This window comes from Salvelinus alpinus, chromosome 16 (assembly GCF_045679555.1).
Source record: "Salvelinus alpinus chromosome 16, SLU_Salpinus.1, whole genome shotgun sequence".
In the NCBI taxonomy this organism is placed as follows: domain Eukaryota; kingdom Metazoa; phylum Chordata; class Actinopteri; order Salmoniformes; family Salmonidae; genus Salvelinus; species Salvelinus alpinus.
The window spans coordinates 32,332,232-32,355,101 of NC_092101.1; the positions used below are offsets into that span (position 1 = coordinate 32,332,232).

General features: G+C 41.7%; 1 protein-coding gene across 1 annotated transcript in view; it reads right to left on the reverse strand.

Annotated features, from left to right (window-relative positions):
- LOC139541385 (transforming growth factor beta receptor type 3-like) overlaps positions 1-22,870 on the reverse strand; it is a 172,466-nt gene that overhangs the window by 7,387 nt on the left and 142,209 nt on the right. The window contains exons 9-16 of the mRNA XM_071345985.1: positions 22,187-22,494; positions 21,468-21,623; positions 18,478-18,639; positions 16,819-17,022; positions 14,854-15,147; positions 10,176-10,305; positions 6,261-6,311; positions 5,915-6,022 (exon numbers count right to left, since the gene is read on the reverse strand). Coding sequence (XP_071202086.1) covers positions 5,915-6,022; positions 6,261-6,311; positions 10,176-10,305; positions 14,854-15,147; positions 16,819-17,022; positions 18,478-18,639; positions 21,468-21,623; positions 22,187-22,494 — 1,413 coding nt within the window. The remainder of the gene's footprint in view (positions 1-5,914; positions 6,023-6,260; positions 6,312-10,175; positions 10,306-14,853; positions 15,148-16,818; positions 17,023-18,477; positions 18,640-21,467; positions 21,624-22,186; positions 22,495-22,870) is intronic.

Genomic DNA, 22,870 nt, shown 5'->3' on the forward strand with positions numbered 1-22,870 from the left:
ATGAGACAGAGGCCTTTTGCTTGGACCTCAAACCACTGACTTGTTTATTGTTCTGTGTTCAAATGAGCATTCCAGTTTGTAGATTCCTGGGCTCCAGAGCTGGAGACAGAAAGTTAGGGGGCAAATAAAAATGCTTCAATCTGTTTGGAAAGCTTGTCTGACAAAGAACTGAAGGCATCTGAAAAAATCACTGTGTTTTGTTTTACATATCTGGCACACTGTGCTTCTGGTATTAAAATGTACTCCATATGTTGTTTGTTTGCAATCTGAGGTCCTGCATAGCTGAGTGAGGACCATAGAGGAATATACATAGAGAGAGACTGGACAAATGGGGTCTGTGATTGTGTCCCAAATGGCACCGTATTTCCTATATACTGCACTACTTTTGACCAGAGCCCTACAGGCTTTGGTGAAAAGTCGTACACTATATAGGGAATACGGTGCCATTTGGGACACAAACGGTGCCTACCATATTGATCTCTGTTGGTTTCTGGAGTGGTTCTGTGTTTGTGTATTACTGTCATTTACTTTTGTGTGTGTGTTGCGTGGCTCTGGGCCCACAGCCCTCCTGGCTCCCTCTTTCAGGCCCCTCGTCTCTCTCTCTGCTCTAATGTTTGCCAGAGCAGCGCTGTCAAAGAGCTCAAGCTAAACACAGTCCATATACTCACAGAACACTGCATGGGTTGTCAAACACAAAAGGCCTCAGCTCACTTTAACTCTCCTTTGTGTCCATTCTCTATCTCTAAAAAAACTTCAATTACAAAGTCAGTTTACCTCCTGGTAGGAATCTAAGGGGCGAAATCCTAAATTTAATTTAGTCGTGCATTGAAATATATGGGAGACCAAGTGAAAATTTGACGTAAACAGAAGTTAGAATTCACCCCTAAAAGCATACTTGGCTTTCCACCATACTGTCAGCGAGTTTGACCAAACAAATCTATAATCTCATGATAGATCCGGCCGACCAGATAGGTACTGTAGGTCAGGCCTGCCGGATAGCTAGGTCTGGCCAGCCAGACACAAATGGGCTATATAATTTTATTTAATTTAATGTTGTTGTAAACCATCTGGCCTGAATGAGAAACTTTGCGAATGGTGACATCACGTGTCATTGAAATGAAGCAACAGTGTATTGACCCTGTTCCGGCGCCCGGATAACTCCCACTTCTTGTCTCCAGTGGCAACCCCCTTTAACCTCTGGTGTGAGCTATCACAATGCAGGCAGCGAGATCACAGCCAATCTTCCATAACAGCATCCTTCCTCCAAAGCTGTGTCCCAAAATAGCACCCTATTCCATATTTAGTGCATTACTTTTCACCAGGGCCCATAGAGCTCTGGTCAAAAGTAGTGCACTATATAGGGAATAGCGTGCCATTCTGGACGCAGGCCACATTCCTAATGTGGCATATTGTAAAATAGAGGGATACTAGGGATAGTATTTATCACGTCCTGTATACACAGGATACATTACCGGACTGAAGACATAGCTTTAATAAATAACTTCCTGATATCTGTTTCCGGTTACATTAAAATATCTCTTATTTTTATTAAATAAATGTCACTTCCCTGTGGCTGCAAACACAAGGTAATGATAAAGAATACTTCAGAGTACCCTACCGGTTTTAATTGTGACCTTCTATACCAGTCATGGGGAATATCAAAGTATGAGCTAGCTGTCCTATCTGCAGAGCCTGATAGGGGAAACCATATTGCACACTGGTACCTGATTAGAATGTGTACTCATGTCTAGTCTGTTGAAAGGTTCAGTTTTGAGCCATCAGGTGGATGCTTCAGCCATCTTGGAGTTTCTTTTTAGGATTTGGCCAAGACCACAGACCAAGGAGCAAACTTTATGGGCTTGTTTTGTGAGTGGGTGAGTGTAGATGAGTGTGGGGTGAGTATGGTTTTGGCTTTTAATGTGAACAAACCTCTAACATTGTCCTTCACCTCCTGAGGGAATAAGTGAGGGTACATGTTTCATCATTCACTGGTTTTAGAATTATTCAGCTGTGGATATTTTAAGTTGTTTTTGAGAAAATATAAATTCTTGGGGTATTCTTGCCTATGTTTCCATGTAGGGATATGTTGGTGGTACAAGTCAATAGTTTCCAAGACTACATCAGAATAGAATAGGGATGCCTCCCAAATAGTACCCTATTCCCTATCCAAGACAACATCAGAATATAATAGGGATACGTCCCAAATAGTACCCTATTCCCTATTTAGTGCACTGCTTTTGACCAGAGCCCTATGTGCCTAATTTTTTTATTTTATTTTTTATTTCACCTTTATTTAACTAGGCAAGTCAGTTAAGACAAATTCTTATTTACAATGATGGCCTACACCGGCCAAACCCAGACGACGCTGGGCGCTGCACTATGGGACTCCCAATCACAGCCGGATGTGATGCAGCCTGGTATCAAACCAGGGACTGCAGTGAATCCTCTTGCACTGAGATGCAGTACCTTAGACCACTGCGCCACTCAGGAGCCCTCATCAAAAGTAGTGCACTATATAGGGAATAGGGAGCTATATGGGACACAAGCCTAGGCCTCTCGGGCTATTATCCTCCAACAGAGGAACCACTAGCTATAACATCAATATTAGAACCACATTCCTGCAGTGTTTTTTATCACAACTTCTAAAAGGGCTTAACTCTCCTCATAACTACATTCTTTATACCTGTTTCCCTAAAGAAGTTCAACTCTTGACCTCAACAATATTTTGGGCCATAGGGGAATATAAAGGCTTGTGTTTATAATGGCGGGTCTCTCTAGGAAACTCATAAAAATCTTATGAAGGACGTTTTAAAGGGGTGCCAGTATAAACAGAGGGACAAAGATAAAAGTAAAAAAGTATGTATTTGGACTGGTTAACTGAAATGCACATTAGTGGAGTTTGCTGCACTTTTCTGAGATTTCCGCATTTCAGTGAGGTTGAAATTTGCCGTCCTACTGCTTCTAAGTTATAAGTGACACACATTTTAGTAATGACATTACCTAGATTAGATCAACGTTATTAGAACCCCCTCATGCTGTAAATGAAAGGTTTCACAGTGTTTCACTGAGAACACATCAGATCGATGAAGAGGGGGGCCAACAGTGTAGTAAGCAGATAAGACGGCCAGTGGCCAAACAGGCAGAACACAGACAGGCCTTTGGTGCTATCTGTGCTGTGGTCCTCTAAACATTAGGGCAATGATCACACTTAGAACACCCTGATCTTGTTTATGAAGGATTTCATGTTTTCTCTGAGGACACATGAAGGATAGATGACAGGGGGTCAACTCAACAGCATAGCAGCCAGGCAGAACACAGACAGGCCTGTTCTGTTCTACAGTACGTGCTGTTAGAGGTCCTCTCCAGACCTCAGTGACCTCCAGGCTTCCTCCCAAAGGTCAGGGGTCACCAGCCTGGGGATGCTGGTGTGGAAAGTCTTGACTTGGCATCTAATGGACAGATTGTGTCTGTCTTCCTGTGAGCCAAACGGCGAGTGCCCCACAAAATGGACAGGGGGAATTCCAGCCAGCCCCCTCTTTATGTCCGAGCTGAGGCCATTGTGTCTGAGAATACAACAACCCGCAGGACCCGAGACCCATTCAAAGGCAGGAAAGAGAAGAGCCGCTTAAGCTGACAAACAGGATATATTTACAGTAGAGGAGTCAATATGTTATTGCCAGGGCTGTAGCCAGGGTCTGAGTTTTAGTCGGGTTGGGGGATCCAATAAATGTAAAGAAAGTTAAAGCTATATAACATTCTATAAAATGTAAAAAATCTCAAATGCTATTTGGATAACAGAATAAACAAGCAAAATTACCTTAGCCATTACCACATTGGTTGCTGTAGGTTCATTCACCTCAGTTGATCTACTAAAACATAGCCTATTAGCTATACAATTAGCCGCTACACATTAACTCCCATTAACTCAGCACCGCAATTAAAAACTATAATTTAATCTGTACAAAGGGATCTGTTAGCAGAAAATGTATGTTATTAACAAAAGTTAAAGTAAGCTTTACATAACTTTCTTGGTGATTGCAGTTTTACAGCTAATTTCCTGCAATTATACACATTTTGACATGCAGTACCAGTCAAAAGTTTGGACACACCTACTCATTCCAGGGATTTTCTTTATTTTTTACTATTTTCTACATTGTAGAATAATAGTGAAGACATCAAAACTGAGAAATAACACATATGGAATCATGTTGTAACCCAAAAAAGTGTTAAACAAATCAAAATCTGTTTTATATTTGATATTCTCCAAAGTAGCCACCCTTTTCATTGATGACAGCTTTGCACACTCGTCATTGTCTTAACCAGCTTCATGAGGTAGTCTCCTGGAATGCATTTCAATTAACAGGTGTGCCTTGTTAAGTTAATTTGTGGAATTTATTTCCTTCTTAATGCGTTTGAGTCAATCAGTTGTGTTGTGACAAGTTAGGGGTGGTATACAGAAGATAGCCCTATTTGGTAAAAGACCAAGTCCATATTATGGCAAGAACAGCTCAAATAAGCAAAGCGAAACGACAGTCCATCAAAGGCAGAATTCCTCTGTCCAGTGTCTGTGTTCTTTTGCCCATCTTAATCTTTTATTTTTATTGGCAAGTCTAAGATATGGCTTTTTCTTTGCAACTCTGCCTAGAAGGCCAGCGTCCCGGAGTCGCCTCTTCACGATTGACGTTGAGACTGGTGTTTTGTGGGTACTATTTAATGAATCTGCCAGTTGAGGACTTGTGAGGCGTCTGTTTCTCAAACTAGACACTCTAATGTACTTGTCCTCTTGCTCAGTTGTGCACCGCGGCCTCCCACTCCTCTTTCTATTTTGGTTAGCGCCAGTTTGCGCTGGCTCTAACCAGCGCAAACTGGTTAGAGGGAGTAGTACACAGTAGTACACTGCTCTAAAGGGAGTAGTACACAGCGTTGTACGAGATCTTCAGTTTCTTGGCAATTTCTCGCAAGGAATAGCCTTCATTTCTCAGAACAAAAATAGACGGACGAGTTTCAGAAAAAAGTACTTTTTCTGGCCATTTTGAGCCTGTAATCGAACCAACAAATGCTGATGCTCCAGATACTCAACTAGTCTAAAGGCCAGTTTTATTGCTTCTTTAATCAGAACAGTTTCCAGCTGTGCTAACATAATTGCAACAGGGTTTTCTAATGATCAATTAGCCTTTTAAAATTATAAACTTTGATTAGCTAACACAACGTGCCATTGGAACACAGAACTGATGGTTGCTGATAATTGGTCTCTGAGTGCCTATGAAGATATTCCATAATTTATTTTTGTCAGTTTCCAGCTACAATAGCCATTTACAACATTAACATGTCTACACTGTATTTCTGATCAATTTGATGTTATTTTAATGGACAAAAAATTAGCTTTTCTTTCAAAAACAAGGACATTTCTAAGTGACCCCAAACTTTGAACGCTAGTATATATAATATATATATATATACACACATCTATTTGAAAAAATTGCAGAGGATATGACCTCGTTGTTCTCATATGTAGCTACGGCCCTGGGTATTGTTTACTCGCCTCTATCAGCGATAGGATGTTTTCTGATTATAAAACAGCATTCTGGCACTGTGTAGTTAAGACATTCTTTAGAAGCACTTATCAGTGCAGAGAGGTTACCATCAAGATGAAACCTTCAGTCTTACATGAGGCCCAACAGGTAGGATCTCATGCAGCAGCAGATAAAGGGACAGTACCCCGATGTTTAAGTTCCAACGAGCGTCTACGTTCCAAACAAGCATACCACTAATGAATGTTCCAATGTCCATACTATCATACCACTTGGAATGAAGCATTGCATTGAGGATACATTCTAAGTAGTATACACGTGGGGATGTAACTGTATGAGATTTTCCTGTGTCTCAAGTAAAGGGACAGGTCAGAGAGATGTACCTGTATGAGAGTAGATGAACCACAGGGCTCCGGTCAACAGGGCACCGATCACAAATGCAGCGAAGGCGATCCCAACCACGGTTGGAGTGTCCAACACATACAAGATGGCTGAGAGAGAGAGAGAACGAGGTAGATTGTTATTCAATGACTTGACAACATGACAACACCTTGGTTTGAACGCGAGGTAGCGACAGCATGTATTTTTCTCTGGTCGTGACAGCATGAAAACAAGTTATATGCAAATGACATAACTCAATCTGGACAACAAGTATTATGTCAAAGTGGCCTAAGATCCTGAGATATAAAAACCATTGGTTAAGAATTTGCTAGTCAATGACTGACTTACTTTCCCCTAGGGGGTCAGCAGGGTCGTGTGATGTCGTGAGGGTGGGATGAACTGAAACATAAAACACAGACTGGTGTTAACATAGAACAACAATTGAACAACATTACATTTGTAGATGCATGAAAAAACCACATCACAACTATGTGTTGAAGTGTCAAGAACACTTGCTGTGACGTAAAATGACAGCACTTATAAATCAAAGCTGAGCAACCCAATGAACCTAACTACTGTGGGATAACCAGGTCTTGACAATGGTCCCCTATGTGCCCTGGGCAAAAGTAGTGCACTACAAAGGGAACAGAGTGCAGAGATGAACTTGTTGACTCCTAACATTTCTGCTTATTCCTTCATTTGAGGTCATCTGGACAGCTTAAAAAAAAAATATATACTTCTAAACAAACCATACAATAGTGCTTGTTGTGTCAAGGCGAACTCAAGAGCAGGTTTGTTCCGTGTCCAAGCTATTCCGGGAGAGAACACCTTTGAGTTTTCATTCCATCATGACGGACGATGATAGAACCATCAGAGGATAGTTGGATTTCACATGGGACCCCCCTCCTTTTATCCCTCCCTCCCCTCCAAACCACTCAGTGACTGTCCTGCTCCATCTCAATCCTTCCCCTCCATCCCAACCTCCTGTCATCCCTCCCTCCCACTGCTCCACCTCTCCAGTCTTATCTGTTCCTTTGGCTCGTTATGAAGAAAATGCAAAGCTGACCCGTCAACAATCAGAGACGCCCAACGAGTTCCAGGTCAGAGGAGAGGATAGAGGAGCCAAAGAAGTTGAGGCCAACAAAACTAGCACACCGTGGAAATTTGTTTTACTGTACAGTTGTAGCTGTACAGTACAGTCGTATGAAAAGACTGTAGCAGAAGATCTTTCCAAGCCTGGTCAGACTATGATTGGGAAGTTCCACCTCTGGGTTGCAGTTGGGGTTTTTGGCCGGCTGAGTTTGGGTCACAGCTCTGAGGTTCTGTGTAAGGGTCCCTGCCCTGTTCCCATCTAGCCTCGCCTGCCCATGTGCTCTAACAAAGATGGTTGAGTCAGCTATCCCTGGGTCTTCCCCCCAGACCAACTTTCCTACTAGCACATCTGCCAATAGTATGAAAGAGACCCTAAGGTTCAACCATTCTCCATGTAAGAAGCAAAGCTTTGTTCTTCATACTTATTCAGTTTTCTTAAAGATCTCAGCTGTGCTAAGTGAGTGACTGAGTGACTGAGTGACTGAGTGACTGAGTGAGAGAGAAAGAGAGAGAGGGAGAAAAAGAGAGAGAGAGGGAGAAAAAGAGAGAGAAAGAGGAAACTAAAGGCAAGTCGACGTTCTCATCTCCGTATGCTCTAGACACAGTCGACCCTGAACCGATAGCACCTCAATAGAGTCAACGTCATTTTTCGCCCAGAGTTTGCTGTTCACATAATAGAACAGAAGAACAGTCCTTTAGTGGCATGGTGCCTTGTTTATCTTAACATCTGACCCTTGACCCCTAATCCAAATCCCCAAAGTGTGTAGAAATGACTAATGGAGTCCATGTGAGATCCTTGACATTTGAGGCCTTTACTCAGATAAACCATATGCCAGTTGACTTGGTTGCACAATTTACAGGCAGTCAGTCAGATAACAGGAATTCAGTCAGAAAATGTTATGTGTTATATAATTACTGTACTGTAAACAAGTCCACTTCAAAAGAAAAGCATAGGGAGATACGCAACAGGGGATTCAAAATGGTGGTGCTCTGACGAAGTTGGTTGTTGACTGAAAGCTTAGCACATTATAACTCGCATCTGAAGCTTAGCACTGAACCTGCATCTGATTCAAGTGTGCAGAGACTTCTTTTGATAGCTCAACATTCTTACCAGTACTTACTTACTCAACATTACTACTGTCCCTTCTGTTAGCTTTACTTACAGTTCACAGTTCAGTAAAAAGGGTGACAATTTATTTATGCTGTGAGGCAGTATATCTAACTTTGATGGCTGAGCTTTGAGGCTGTTGTGCAACAAACTACCTACAAACGTCCCTCTTTGATTTGGAGATCAAGCTGAACTCATTGGATACTGTCCAGTACGGGACTCCGGTTGCTTGAAAATACTGCTTGTTGTCTTTGCCATCTCAGCATAAGAGATACCTTTGTATTAAAAGCATGGTATCTGAGCCCAGCTGTATTTTTTTCCATTAGGCTTTATGTGCTTACTTAATATCCCTTTGCCACGGGAAACAAATCCACAGCCCTGCCTGGCATAAGTACTGGTATTGGCAGGAACACAACACACCACTGCCAAGGTTGGCTTGGTTACAGTAGGCTAGGTTTGGCATATACTGCATACTCAGAGCCCACTTGGGTGATTACTCCATCCTTATGGGTCTCTGATCATCAATAGCTAAAAGCAGCTGAGGTTGTTGAGGTTCTTTATTTCCAAACATCATCAATGAAAGATATATCCCTCGATTACAACATCTCAGTCAGAGCCTAATATTCAGACCCGCAGAGGAGTGGTGCTCACAGTCAAATCAAGTGGCACCCTATTCCGTTAGGGCTCTGGTCAAAAGTAGTGCACTATATAGGGAATAGGGTGCCAATTCTGATGTAGCCTGAGTCTGTACCCAATGTTTAGGCCCTGGGGTCAACATAGGTTGACCTCCTTTGTCAACATAGGTCAAATCAAGTGTAGTAAACACTCCTCAGGTCCCCACTACTGTTTGCCATGCTTCATTTACTCTGGGCACAATGCCAGCCCTTAGTGATTAATACAGTATGATTAGACATGAAAGACAAGTACTGTGTCCTAAATTGCAGCCTATTCCCTTTATAGTGCACTACTTTTACCATGGCCCATAGGGAATATGGTGCCATTTGGGACGCAAACTTGTGGGTCAATAGGGGTTTACTCATCACACCCACCGACAACAGTCCACTTGTTGATGTAATCCCCCCATATGGGGATGCTGATTAGAATGTGAAAACAGTCCCATCTAGATCATAATGAGTATAATGAGATGTAGGACACCCCCGGGCCTCTGTGGTCCTGGGGCCTCTCCAGTCTGCCCCACCCATTCTCTGATCACACACACACACACAATCCCAGCCCTCTGAGCCCCAGAGAAGAGAACAACTGACTGACTGAATAAGTGATTTGCTAATGCAGCGATGAGGGGGCCTCAAGCTCTGGATATTCTCCCAAACCATAGCAAGAAGACCACTTCTCCCTCCTTTCTTTACCGGGAAGGGGAGGCCACAGAGAAGCTTCTAAGTGAAAACAACTGGAGCTCTCTGCTGGATGGATGTGGATGACTCGTCTTTTTCCACTCCTTTCGCAAAGTACTGCTTGGTAGAACTGTGATAGAACATGGCTGGGGCCTCATCTGGGGCAGCAAGCCACCCATACCCCAGCTATGCTCGACTGCTCCAATCAACCTCTCACACACACACAAGCTAATAAACTCCAGATGCAGGGGGATGGAAGGATGCGCTCTGCAATGTGTCTCCTCTCTTTCTGCAGAACTGAGGTTCATTTTGGGACGTCCTTTCTGCCACCCAGACTGTTCTCTGATTTACTCTCTCTGTCTTCCTGTCCTTCTTCAATGACCTCAAAACAGTTCTATCTCTTTACATGTGTCTTAGTTAAGCAGGCTGCGCATACAGGATGTCTCAGTTAGACGAGTCTCTCTCCACAGACATTCATATAAATGTTAGCCAGCCAGCACAAGACTTCCAGTACGTCTCGTGAGACTACAGTAAGATTAGACTGTCTCTGATGTATAGGGAGGGAGGGAAGAAGGGAAGGAGGGAAAGATGGAATGAGTACTTTGAAGTAGTTCTTACATGCCATCCTCATATATTTTGGATAAGCTGGTTCATCATAGAGATTACATTGGATATGAGGACTGTACAGTAGGATAGCGTTAGTCCACTCACCAGGTTCCTCCTCCTCTGTGTCATGTTCATCCACCACCACTAGGGTCTTGGTAGAAGTCCTGGTGTTCATCATCATGGCTAGGATGATCTCTCCGTTGACAGACGTACAAGCCTCGTCCGGTTGGATACACTGCATGGAGAGAAACACAATCACAATGAGACCACTGAGAGATCCAAGATAATTCATTCATACACCATGTGAAAAAATTTCATACAGTATATTACTTTCATTAATGTTTAATGAATTTCATTAATTTCATAACACATGGAGTTTCCTATTAAAATAAACTGTTTTTCGTATGATTTGCTTATCAGCCATGAGACTGTTACATGCTTTTCATTCATATGACAAAAGCAGTTTATAAGACCAATCAATAATCAAATCTCTACACCTTTACCCAAGACCAAGCATGCCTTTTGATCTTTGACCACACGTATCATTTTCCAAGAAATCATACCTAGTCAAAACTCATGTTCCTTCCCCTGATCCCTATCCTAACCATAATGTAAATAATCAGCTGCAGCGCTGCTCTGGCGTGAGTCAGCATAGAGACCCAGCCTGACTGACAGGACATTTTAATGTAAAATACCCTCTGAGACCCAAATAGAGGGCGGCTGGGTGAGCACTAAGCAGAAAGAACTGCTTAGAAAAGGTTATGAAAGTGGAATGACTTAGCAGAGATGGAGGGAGAGAGAGAGAGAACGAGAGAAAAAGAGGGGAGTGAAAAAAGGAGAGAGAGAGAGATACAGAGAGAAAGAAAGCACGTGAGAGAGAGAACAGTGAGGAACAAACACCATTGTAAATACAACCTATATTTATGTTTATTTATGTTCCCTTTTGTACTTTAACTATTTGCACATCATTACAACACTGTATAAAGACATAATATTTATTATTTTGGAACTTTTGTGAGTGTAATGTTTACTGTACATTTTTATTGTTTATTTCACTTTTGTTTATTGTCTATTTCACTTGCTTTGGCAATGTTAACATATGTTTGCCAATAAAGCCCCTTAAATTGAAGCAAATTGAATTGAGAGAGACAGGACTAAATGCAAGAGAGAATGCGTGTGAGAGAGAGGGAGAGACAGATAAAGAGAGAGAGAGAGCGAGAAAGAGAGAGAGGGGGACTAAAGGCAAGAGAGAGAGAGGGGGATTCTGGTACGGTGAGGAGAGGGGAAAGTGAAAATGACACTTGACTTGTTGGCTTGTTTTGGGTCTACAGATGGTTACTTAGGAAATCTGAAGTGGATGTATGCTTCCTGCTCTGGTTCAGAATGGATTGAGACTGACAGATGGTGCAGCAGGCCTAGCTCGTGCCAAGTCTGCAAACTGGAGCACAGACCTTCTGAATGGCTGGACTGCCCAGTCACACTGTAAACTTAACTTACACAGAGTACTCTTCAACCTACCATGAAATGTATGAATCATTGCATAGACCACAGATTCAGGTCATGCCAGTTAAGTCTGGGTTACTGCATGTAAGGCTTTGAAAGAGGTAGATGTTCCAGTATGTACCACTGGCAATGCAGTAGTTTGGTCTAGCAGTGGCACAGCCAGGCTCTGGACTACACATGCCCCGTGAAAGACCAGGGTCTTTAATAAAAAATGTAAAGCTGAAATGTCAATAAGTTTTCAACCCCTTTGTTATGGCAAGCCTAAATAGGTTCAGGAGTAAAAGATGCTTAACAAGTCACATAATAAGTTGCACTCACTCTGTGTGCAATAAAAGTGTTTAACATGATTAAAAAAAATAAAAAATAAAGCAGACTTTGAATATCCCTTTGAGCATGGTGAAGTTATTAATTGTACTTTGGATGGTACACCCAGTCACTACAAAGATACAGGTGTCCTTCTTAACTCAGTTGTTGGAGAGGAAGGACACTGCTCAGGGATTTCACCATGAGGCCAATGGTGACTTTTAAACAGTTACAGAGTTTAATTGCTGTGATAGGAGAAAACTGAGGATGGATCAACAACATTGTAGTTTATCCACAATACTAACCTAAATGACAGGGTGAAATGAAGGAAGCCTGAACAGAATACAATTATTACAAAACATGCATCCCGTTTGCAATAAGGCACTGAAGTAAAACTGAAAAAAAAGCAAAAATATTAGTTTTTTTCCACATACTCAGTATTCATATCCCAAAAGAAAGAAATGATCTCACTACAATACATTACAATAGAAAGTTATCAAAAATAGATAAGATCTTGCTATCATGGAAAGGAAAATACCTGTCTATTTGTTGAAAAATCACCCTGATGTCATAATGACTAATTCTTGACTAATTCTTTAGTCATATTCCATGTCACCTATTTGCTTATGGTCTAGCCTACACCTAGCAACCAGTTTTTCTAATGATATAAGCCAAAAATATTATATTTGATTTGGAACGGCAAGCCAGACAAAAATTAAACGGGCCGATTTATGGCGATGAATCCGGAGGGCAGAAATGATTAAATATTAAAGAATTAGACCTCTCACTAAAGACTTCAGTCATATAAAAGTTATACTTAAATTCAAACTGGTTCCTATAGTAGATTAGAAAGAATGTCTCATCCCATGTTCAAGAATGGCCCTTTTCCGTTTATTCAGATTATAACCTCTCACTTTAATGTCTACATATCTTACATTACTCATATCTCATGTATATACTCTATTGAGACCGAATCACTGGCCACTTTAATAAATGGATCACTGGTCACGTTAAACAATGCCACTTTAAATAATGCCACTTTAATAATGTTTAGATATCTTACATTACTCATATCACATGTATATACTGTATTTTATACCATCTACTGCACCTTGCCTATGTCGCTCGGCCATCGCTCATCCATATACTTTATATGTACACATTCTCATTTACCCCTTTAGATTTGTGTGTATTACGTAGTTGTTGAGGAATTGTTAGATTACTTGTTAGATATTACTGCACAGTTGGAACTAGAAGCACAAGCATTTCGCTACACTCGCATTAACATCTGCTAACCATGTGTATGTGACCAATACAAATTTGATTTGATTTATAGATTGCAAAATAGTTGGGAAGAGATGTTTGATGTACCGATTCCATGGCACATGGTTTATGAACAGATACGCAAAACGAAGCCGAATTGAAAACCTTTTCAATCTAAATTATTACATAAAATTCTTGCAACCAATAGAATGTTATATATATGGGGGATACAACCATCCCAGCTCTGCATATTTGGCTGCGAAGAGACAGAATCAATAGATCATTTGTTTTGGTACTGTCCATATGTAGCTTGTTTTTGGTCGCAGGTCCAGGTGAAACATCACAGCATAGTTGAAAAATATATGGCAAAAAAAAAAAAAATGGATGGTGTTTAAAGATAGATGGGAGGGGTTGAGTGGAGCTGAAGGGTGCGACTAAAAACAACAAGATAACTAATGGAAAATATACTGTGTCCGTAAAATGTATATAGGTTCAGAACTTTTGTGAAACAGCACAGTTTCACAAAATTGCATACAAATTATTTTGTTTGGGGTAAATCCAACACAACACATCACTAAGTACCACTCTTCATATTTTCAAGCATGGTGGTCGCTGCATCATGTTATGAGTAAGCTTGTAATTGGCAAGGACTATGCAGTTTAAAAAATAAAAAACTATTATTTTAGCTTAGCACAGGCAAAATCCTAGAGGAAAACCTGGTTCAGTCTGCTTTTCAACAGATGCTGGGAGGAAAATGCACCTTTCAGCAGGACAATAACCTAAAGCATAAAGCCAAATATACACTGGAGTTGATTACCAAGACGGCATTGAATGTTCCTGAGTGGCCTAGTTGGCTTGAACATTTAGGACCTTGAACATGGCTGTCTAGCAATCAACAACCAACTTGACAGAGCTTGAATAATTTTTTGAAGAATAACGTGCAAATATTATATAATCGAGGTGTGCAAAGCTTTTAGAGACTTACCCAGAAAGACTCACAGCTGTAATTGTTGCCAAAGGTGATTGTAACATGCATTGTCTCTGGGGTCTGAATACAAAAATGATATATTTCTGTATTTCATTTTGAAAAAATGTGCAAAAATCTCTAAAAACACTTTGCCATTATGGGGTATTGTGTGTAGATGGGTGAGATTTTTTAATATTTTTTTATACATTTTGAATTCAGGCTGTAAGACAACAAACTGTGGAATAAGTCAAGGGGTATGAATACTTTCTGAAGGCCCTGTATGTGTGTGGAAAACATTTCATCACAGGTAAGACATTTAACGTGTTTAGTCTGAGTGTAATTACACTCACTACTTGTAGCTGTATAATCTGTTTGTGTTGTGGTCTTGGCTAGCTTAATGTTCCAGTCAGTAGCTAGCTAGCACTCGCGTGGCTCCTAGGACTGTCATGAAAAGGGGCATGTATTACGTTTTTCTAAGTAGTGAGAACGCTCGGGAGCATTCAATGTTGAAAAGCAATCTTTAGATGTTGTACTTTTCTTAAATGTAGTTTTGAAATTGACTAAAACATGTAGACAACAAGAAAATTGCGTTCTGTAAGCCAATAGGGAAACCAAAGTAACCACAGGTTGTTTTCCTCACAGGTGGGCGGGGCCGTGACGCTCTAGCTAATAGACTGGGACTATAGGAGCCAAGGATGTCAAGTAACTCAAGAAATAATACAAATATGGAAAAAAACTCAAACATACCATTGCCAGTCCCTGGTTATTGTGGGGTCTCTTAGAGCAAACGGACATTTCACAGTGCAGGAAGAGCAACGATCCATTGAAGTGTGAGTTGAAGGTGAAGCTGAACCTCTTCCTGTCGGCCTGGGAGTGGGAGATAGGTAGGTCTCTCTGACTGTAGTATTTGACGGTGTCGTCTGTAGGGCAGATATTCTCGATCAGGGTATAGTCTGACGCGATGTTGGGGTTTGAGTTGGCAGAGATGAAGCAGGTCTGGATCATGAAGCCAAGATCTGGGTCGACTTTGAAGGCTCCAATCTGACAGGAGAAATACATTTAAAAAAATCAAGATCAAAGATTTTTGTGTTAAACAAAACATTTTGTTAAACATTGTGTCATTTTTCACAAAAACAATCAACTCATGTGCCAAAATATTGTCCAGTTTATAATGTGTAAGCAAGATGGAGGTTATAAGATTGATACAGCCTCTAAAGATGTCAGATGATTCTATTTACGAATCCTCTCATCGACGTCGTTGAATTGACAAACTATCTGTTTCGCTCTGCAAAGTTGTGTGAAGAACACCATCTTGGCAAATGTCTGTACACTCTGTCAGTCCAGGAGCTGACTATTTGTTTTAACACAGAGAACAAGCTAAAGGAACACTATCAGAGTGCTATCAGGTCCAAGAATCACAAATCCTGTGGATTTCAGTCCCTTCAAACGTTTTAAGAGGATCTTTCCTTCGGCAGACCACAAGGCATTTCCCTGAGTTATGGGCTGCATCCCAAATGGCACCCTATTCCCCATATAGTGCACTACTTTCGACCAGAAACCTATGGACCCTGAAATAGGGTGCCATTTGGGACGTAACATGACTTATTATCCCCCTGCTGCTTTCTCTCTCCCTTTTCTCTGAAAGATCTACATGTGTTTTACTGTTTTCTGGCTGTGCCATCGACATGCCAAGGTTGTCAAAAAGCTTGCCCAGTCAAAAGCACACATGTACGCACGCAGGCACGTACACACAAACACGCACACAGGCACGCACACACACACACTGCGTTCAAAGGACAGCTCATGGTTGGCAGCGACTAGTGAAAACCCAGTGAGCACTGTACATGCAGGCTGTGACCTGACCTATGAGTAACACAAGTTATGACACACTTGTTGCACAACAGCAGTTTCCTTTACAGCTTAGTTTGGGCTGTAGCCTCGGGGGCTAGGGCAGGGCATGGCAGATCTCAGCCCAGTGTGAGAGGTGTGGAGGTGGGAGAGAAAGGGCTAGAAAGGGGCTAAGGACTAGGCCCCATGGCCCCACACACAGAGCTCTTTGTGACTTGTTGCTGATGTCTCTCTGAGGCCACACTGTCAGAGCAGCCGTCCTCCTCAAATACCTCCATAAATCAACACTTCAAAGAGCCTCACTGTGTGGATCTCAAACTTATCTTACACAACCCCCCGATAGGACCTTCTTAGTAATTACTTTTCAGTGCTATTAGCAAGGTACATTCTGGACTTTCCAGGCAGAATAAATAGAAGATAAGGTCTATGGGGAGAATTCTAAATGTAATACAGTACTGTATGTGCCAGGACACTTAAGACAGAGATGATGGCTGGGAGGGGTAGTTAACAGCAGAAAGACGATATGTTAACTTTATATCCTTCCGACCCAGACCAAATATCAACGGACCCTGTGGAAGCTAAAACACTAACAGATGAAAGTGGACAAGACCAGTGTACACACAGAACAGTCCTCACTGTTGTTTTGACAGGCCTCATATTAAGAGAGACAGAGACACAGACATATACACACAGACAATCCTGGCTCTTGTGAAATCGCTCCAACTCACATGTCCCAGCATCTGGATACTAGCCTACTAATTATATTCATCTGAGCGAATCACACACAGACTAAAAATATAACAGACACAATGTACTACTTAAATATATTTAATACAGTTTATAGTATTTCACTGCTTCGTTTACCTCTACAAAGACCTGTTTCTTTCTGGAGACGGTATGGAAGGCCTGGGTAGACGGATAACGGAAGAGATGGGTGTTGTACAGCTCCATGTTGAACATGACGTCGGTGCTGAGCGGTTCCTTTGCTGCCGGGGCAATACGAGGGAACGATCCTGATGATCCTGATCCTCCTAGAGTGTCCTGGTTCTTCCTGTAGGTGCAGTTGAACTGGAGAGAGAAGGAGAGAGGAGAGAAAGCCAGTCAAAACAGCTGAACTGGAGGGAGAAGGAGAGAAGAGCCAATCCAAACAGTTGAACTGGAGGGGTGAAGAAGAGAAGAGCAAATCACAACATAATCATAGTTCTAACATACCCTGGCCCTTACCCTGGCCCTCACATTACCTGGCCCTCACATTACCTGGCCCTCACATTACCTGGCCCTCAAATTACCTGGCCCTCAAATTACCTGGCGCTCACCCTCGCCCTGGCGCTCACACTACCTGGCCTTCACAGCTAGGAGCGTGTCAAGTGTTTCATCACAGCAATATCACTGAGGGACACAGAGATACAGGCAGGAGGAGACAAAGATGAGAGAGGAAGAGTGTGCATGGGTAAAGAGTATGGCTATAGAGACACAGAGAGAGAAAGGAAAGAGACTTTGTAGATGAAAGGGAAAGCGTGATAGCAGATTTCCCAAAACGTTCAGGTCAGAAGAAGTTCAAGACATAAAGATAATGTGGGGAGTAGACGGTGAGAGTTGGAGTCTTCCATCCTCCTAAGAAGCCAGATGAGTCTTTACTAGCACTGAGGGACTCTGGGAGATGGAGTTTCAACCATCTGGACAGGATTCAGGCGGAGGTACTATGTTATTTATTGATGATCAGTGGTCTGGTCTTGACTCCCAACTCTCTCAACCCCAGGCAGGCCCTGTCATGCAATGCTACTCTCTTAATTCCTTTTTCATTTAGGGTTCATTAACCAGGGTAAACTCCCTTGAGTTTGAAAACCAACCTCTTGTTCGAGGGAGACCAAATGTATGAAAAACAAACAAACGGAGAGTCATGTAGCTACAGGACTGGCTCTTGCCATTTGGGGGCCCTAAGTGAGATCTGGTTGGGGGGCCCCCACGTCCCGGTAAAACATATTAGTGCTCCAGCCCCATTTCATGGCTGAGAGAAAAAAATTAGTTTTAAAGTTAATTTCCTGCAATACTACCCATTTTGCCATTGGGTGGAGAGACATCTTTGCAGTTTTATAGAAGTTGGGGGAAAAAACAAGCGACCGCTTATGCCTGTAGCTGGCCCTGTGTAGCTAGATGTCTTACCAGAATGGAGGACCTGTGTTCTGGTCCTGAGAGAGAATCATATAGAATCTATATTATAGATGTCTTACCAGAATGGAGGACCTGTGTGCTGGTCCTGAGAGAAAATCATGTAGAATCTATATCATCTTATATTATAGATGTCGTACCAGAATGGATGACCTGTATTTTGGTCATGAGAGAGAATCATATAGAATCTATATTATAGATGTCTTACCAGAATGGAGGACCTGTGTTCTGGTCCTGAGAGAGAATCATATAGAATCGATATTATAGATGTCTTACCAGAATGGAGGACCTGTGTTCTGGTCCTGAGAGAGAATCATATAGAATCTATATTATCTTATATTATAGATGTCTTACCAGAATGGATGACCTGTGATCAGGCCCTGTGGTGGGCTCCAGGAAAGCAGCCCTCTCCAGCGCCTCTGTCTCCCAAGGGAAAGTAACGTCTCCGGACTCTAGATCATCGTAATCCAGGGGAACACCACTCCCATCCTTAGGCTCATCGTGACTTATCAGGATCTGGATGTCAACCACAGGGGAGTTGAACACAGCCTGTTCTAAAGTAGTGTACTATATAGCTAGGGTGCCATTTGGGACACACCCACATTGAACAGGTTCAGCTTGACTTTTTAGAATCTGTACGTCAGCCACACAGGGGAGTTGATCATTGAATCATTGAACATAGTTCAGATATATTCACAAGGTGAACAGGACATGTTCCCAGCTATTGGCGCCAAATCATGTTTTAAGGGTGCATCTCAAATGACATATATAGTGCACTACTTTTGTCAGGGCTTTGGTAAAAAAAACAGTGCACTATATAGGGAATATGGTGCCTTTTGAGACACACACCAGGAAACTTTACCAGTGATTGGCGCCAAACTATTTTAAAATAATGTTCTGTGTGTGAATGGTGTGTTTCATTCAGGGGCTCAGGACTAGTGTTGCAAAGCTACCGGTAATTTAGGTAATTAACAGAAAATATGGCAATCTATCGTAACTTTGGTAATGTATATTTGAATAACTTAAAAACATTTATAATAATATAGAATATTCCTTTTTTATATCTGTGTCCATATTGTTCATGAGTTTCTAGTACATGGTTCAAGAGAAAATAGCCTAATTAATGAAAAAAGCATGGCATTTTCAATTAACTCTACTAACTATTGACTTTTTCATAACCAGTTTGATGGCAAAACACTGAAACAAATACATATTGACATAATAACATAAATATATATATTTTTTAAACATATAGGATTTTATATCGTTTTTTAAAATCATCTTATTCAATCAATTCATAAGTTTTACATGTGATAAGGCCACACAGAGGGCCAAAGATTATTACAGAACCGTACCCAAAAGGGCCACTAGATGTCTTGTGATAGATTACATAAAATCCTTCAAAGATACCAAAATTCTGGTAGTTTACTGGTTTCCAGTAATATAAGTTTCCAGTAATATACCCTCCCTTTGCAACCCTACTCAGGACACCAGTGATGCGGCTCTGGTCTGAATCTAGCTGCCAAAACATTCTTCAAACAGATGAGCTGAAATTAAAATGTGGGAACGTCCAGAGATCAACAGTCCAGAGCTGAGAGCTCTATCAGGTAGAAAGAACCCTGTGAAGCATATATTTCATTTTCTCCACAGGAAAGAAACACCGGAAGCCCACTCTGTGTACTTCAGACGTTCACAGGGTCAGAGGTGAGTTAGGGCTAGAGGACAAGGACTAAATGAGGTAAATTATTGCCATTTAGTTTATTCCTACTGGTGCTTATTTCACACGTGTTGACCCTCCAGTGTAGTCTCTAGTCTAAGGATGCATCCCAAATGGCACCCTATTCCCTATATATTGCACTACTTTTGACCAAGGCTCTAATGCACTATATAGTAAATAGTAGGCTTGGGCGGTATACCATATACCAGGGAAATTTGGAAATAGCCACAGGATGTTTTTTCAATACCGTTGAATTTTTATTTTATTTTTATAAATTAGAATATTTGTAGCTACTTTTTAAGTAAATACCTGCAGTCAACTTGTGCAATACGTTAGGAGATAAAGAAGATTCCGTTCTTCAGTTTACCTGTCACATAATTTTTCATTATGAAGCTTACTGGTAGTTCCCAGTCACGTGGTGTTTGTTTACAAGCGCACAACAACGAGAGACCAGAACCTTGTGAGTCACTAACTGTTGTGCAGCATGTGCCCGGTGATCTAGTTTCAGTGTGGAATTCACAACTAAATGTTTCCCAGCTATATATTTTTAACTGTGCATTGGGTTTGCTAATTTAGTAGCTAGTTAGCTATCTCGCTAAGTGGTTAGCGTCTTCCAAAATCAAGCTTCGCTTTGTAACAGCTGAGAATCCCCTACTGGATCAAGATCCTTGCTGTCTAATGTGTGTTTTGTGCAGCAAACTGTGAGTAGCAGTTTTTAGTTACTTGTAAAAATGTATGAGCTGGGATGTCTGTCCTGCAAATAGTTTAGGTCAGAGACTGTATAAAATGTTTGCAATGTGCTTGTTAGCATTTAGTTAGCACTCTCTATGGGTTAGCATTGCTAACCTTTGGACTACAGAGGCTCAGTGGGGTTTGAAAATAGCTCCCCTTGTGTTCAATGCTGGTATGACCAAATATCCCGGGATGGCACAAGGCCGGTATGACAATCTGGATACCGCCCAAGCCTAATAAATAAAAAATGCTTATTCGTAGGATGGAACAAACAAGGACCATACAAGGACATGGGGCTTTGATGTATTGCGAAACAGCTAAATGAAGAATACTTTATTTTGACCATAGGGAACTGAAGTTATCTTTGTATCTAAGAAGAGAAAAAAATAAGAATTATCCAGGAGTAATAAAGGCCTAGTTCACAAATTTTGCAGGGGGTATTTTATTTATTTATATGTTGATTTATCAAGGGGTGGGAAGCCCCCTCAGCACCCCTACTTCCCACAGCAATTCATAGTGTTGTCCTGATTTAGCCCAAGCTGCCCCTAGCTGTTCCTCCCATGCACATAGAGATAATGGATTACCACTGTTCAGAGTAACAGGATAGGGTTGGGGGATACAGCCATAGATGTCCTATAATTGTTCTATTTAAATATGTGAATACAGTACTCATATAGGGCTAGTTTCCAGACACAGACCAAGCCAAGTCTTGGACTGAAAGTATTTTAAATGGAGATGCATTTTAGTCCAGGGGTATGCTTATTAGGGTCTGGGCACCCTCCATTTCCAGGCTTTACAAGATTTTGGAGTATGGTAACATGTGGTAGGCTAGGGTCCAGGAAACCTGCCTTCAATGAGTTGTTATAGATGCTAATTTGCTAAATGTGCTACTCACTGAGTTGATGTAGAGGACCATAGGACCGGGGTGCATGGGGTACTTGGTGGTCTGACAGCCCTCCAATGGGGTCACCAATGTGTAGTGGGTGGAGTTGACCGTTGCTTTGCATTCTGGGTCTTGAAGAGTCAGGTTGACATTAGCGTAACCGTTGGCCTGAGGAAAGAGACAATGTAATTATTACATTGACAATGTAAATATTGAAAGTATTTTTTTAATTATATAATGTCAATGTAATCTATAATCTTTGCAATAAAATTTAAATCATGATCAATGATCATCTCAAAACGATCAGTAGAGCTGACTGAGACACATGGCACTACACTAGTGAGGCATTAGACGTCACTATGCCATTCGACAGCACAGACTACTTCTCTGTGTGATGTTAAATAAAACCACAGGATAGTCCAACTCTAACCATAATTATACCTAATTGCAGTGTGTCGGTTTTACTACACTGTGATGTTGTCTATTGTGTTGGGCCTGCTTCACAGTGCCCAATGGTAGCACACAAGTACAGACACACACACAGTAGCAAACACACTATACACTGTTGATTCAAGTCAGTGCCAGTCAGTATTAAAGAGAAATAATCATACAGTTAAATCAAGCATGAAAAGTATGAATTCCACAACTGCCTTTCGTACATTTTTGACACAATGGAGGCAGACATTTAGTCAGATTGATAAACCAGTTGGCGGACTAAAGTATCTCCTCACCTGCAGAGTCTCTCGGTCGATGCAGACCACTATCCTGCTCTCCTCACACTGAACACTGAGACCAACACTGAGGGTCCCCTGCTGCTCCTCAGGCTCCCCACCCTGCTCCCCTCCCAGCCGGTCATCCGGGGAGGGGGGCAGGGACAGGTAGGGCAGGCCCTGCTCCATGAGCGGGGGGAAGGGGAAGGTGAAGGGCAGGCCACCGGAGTGTGGGGCAGCACCACCCTGACCACCAGAGAGGATGGGGTTGGTGTCCCGTAAGATGGAGAGTTCTGGAGGGAACATGGCATCCAGGGGATCCACCACATCTGTAAGTGAAGTGTGTGTGACACTTTTTAGTCACACACACAGATGCACGAATGCACAAGCACGAATGCACACGCACACACACACACACACAAAGGCCTCATCTGGTGATTTTAAAGGCATGGAGATTGCACAGAGCACAAACAGAACAGAACATTGAAACTAAATTGGCTCAGAGTTAGCATACTTGAGTTTCAGACTATTGTCTTTATAAGGACAGTTAAAATTGGATGTCAATGGTATGTGGTTGAAAAATCAATGATTTATACTTTTATAACAAGCGCTTACATATAAAATGTATTATTATTATTAGCATAATTTATTTACACAGTAGATATCTTTCTTAAATGTCTATGTCTATTTGTCATGCATTATCTA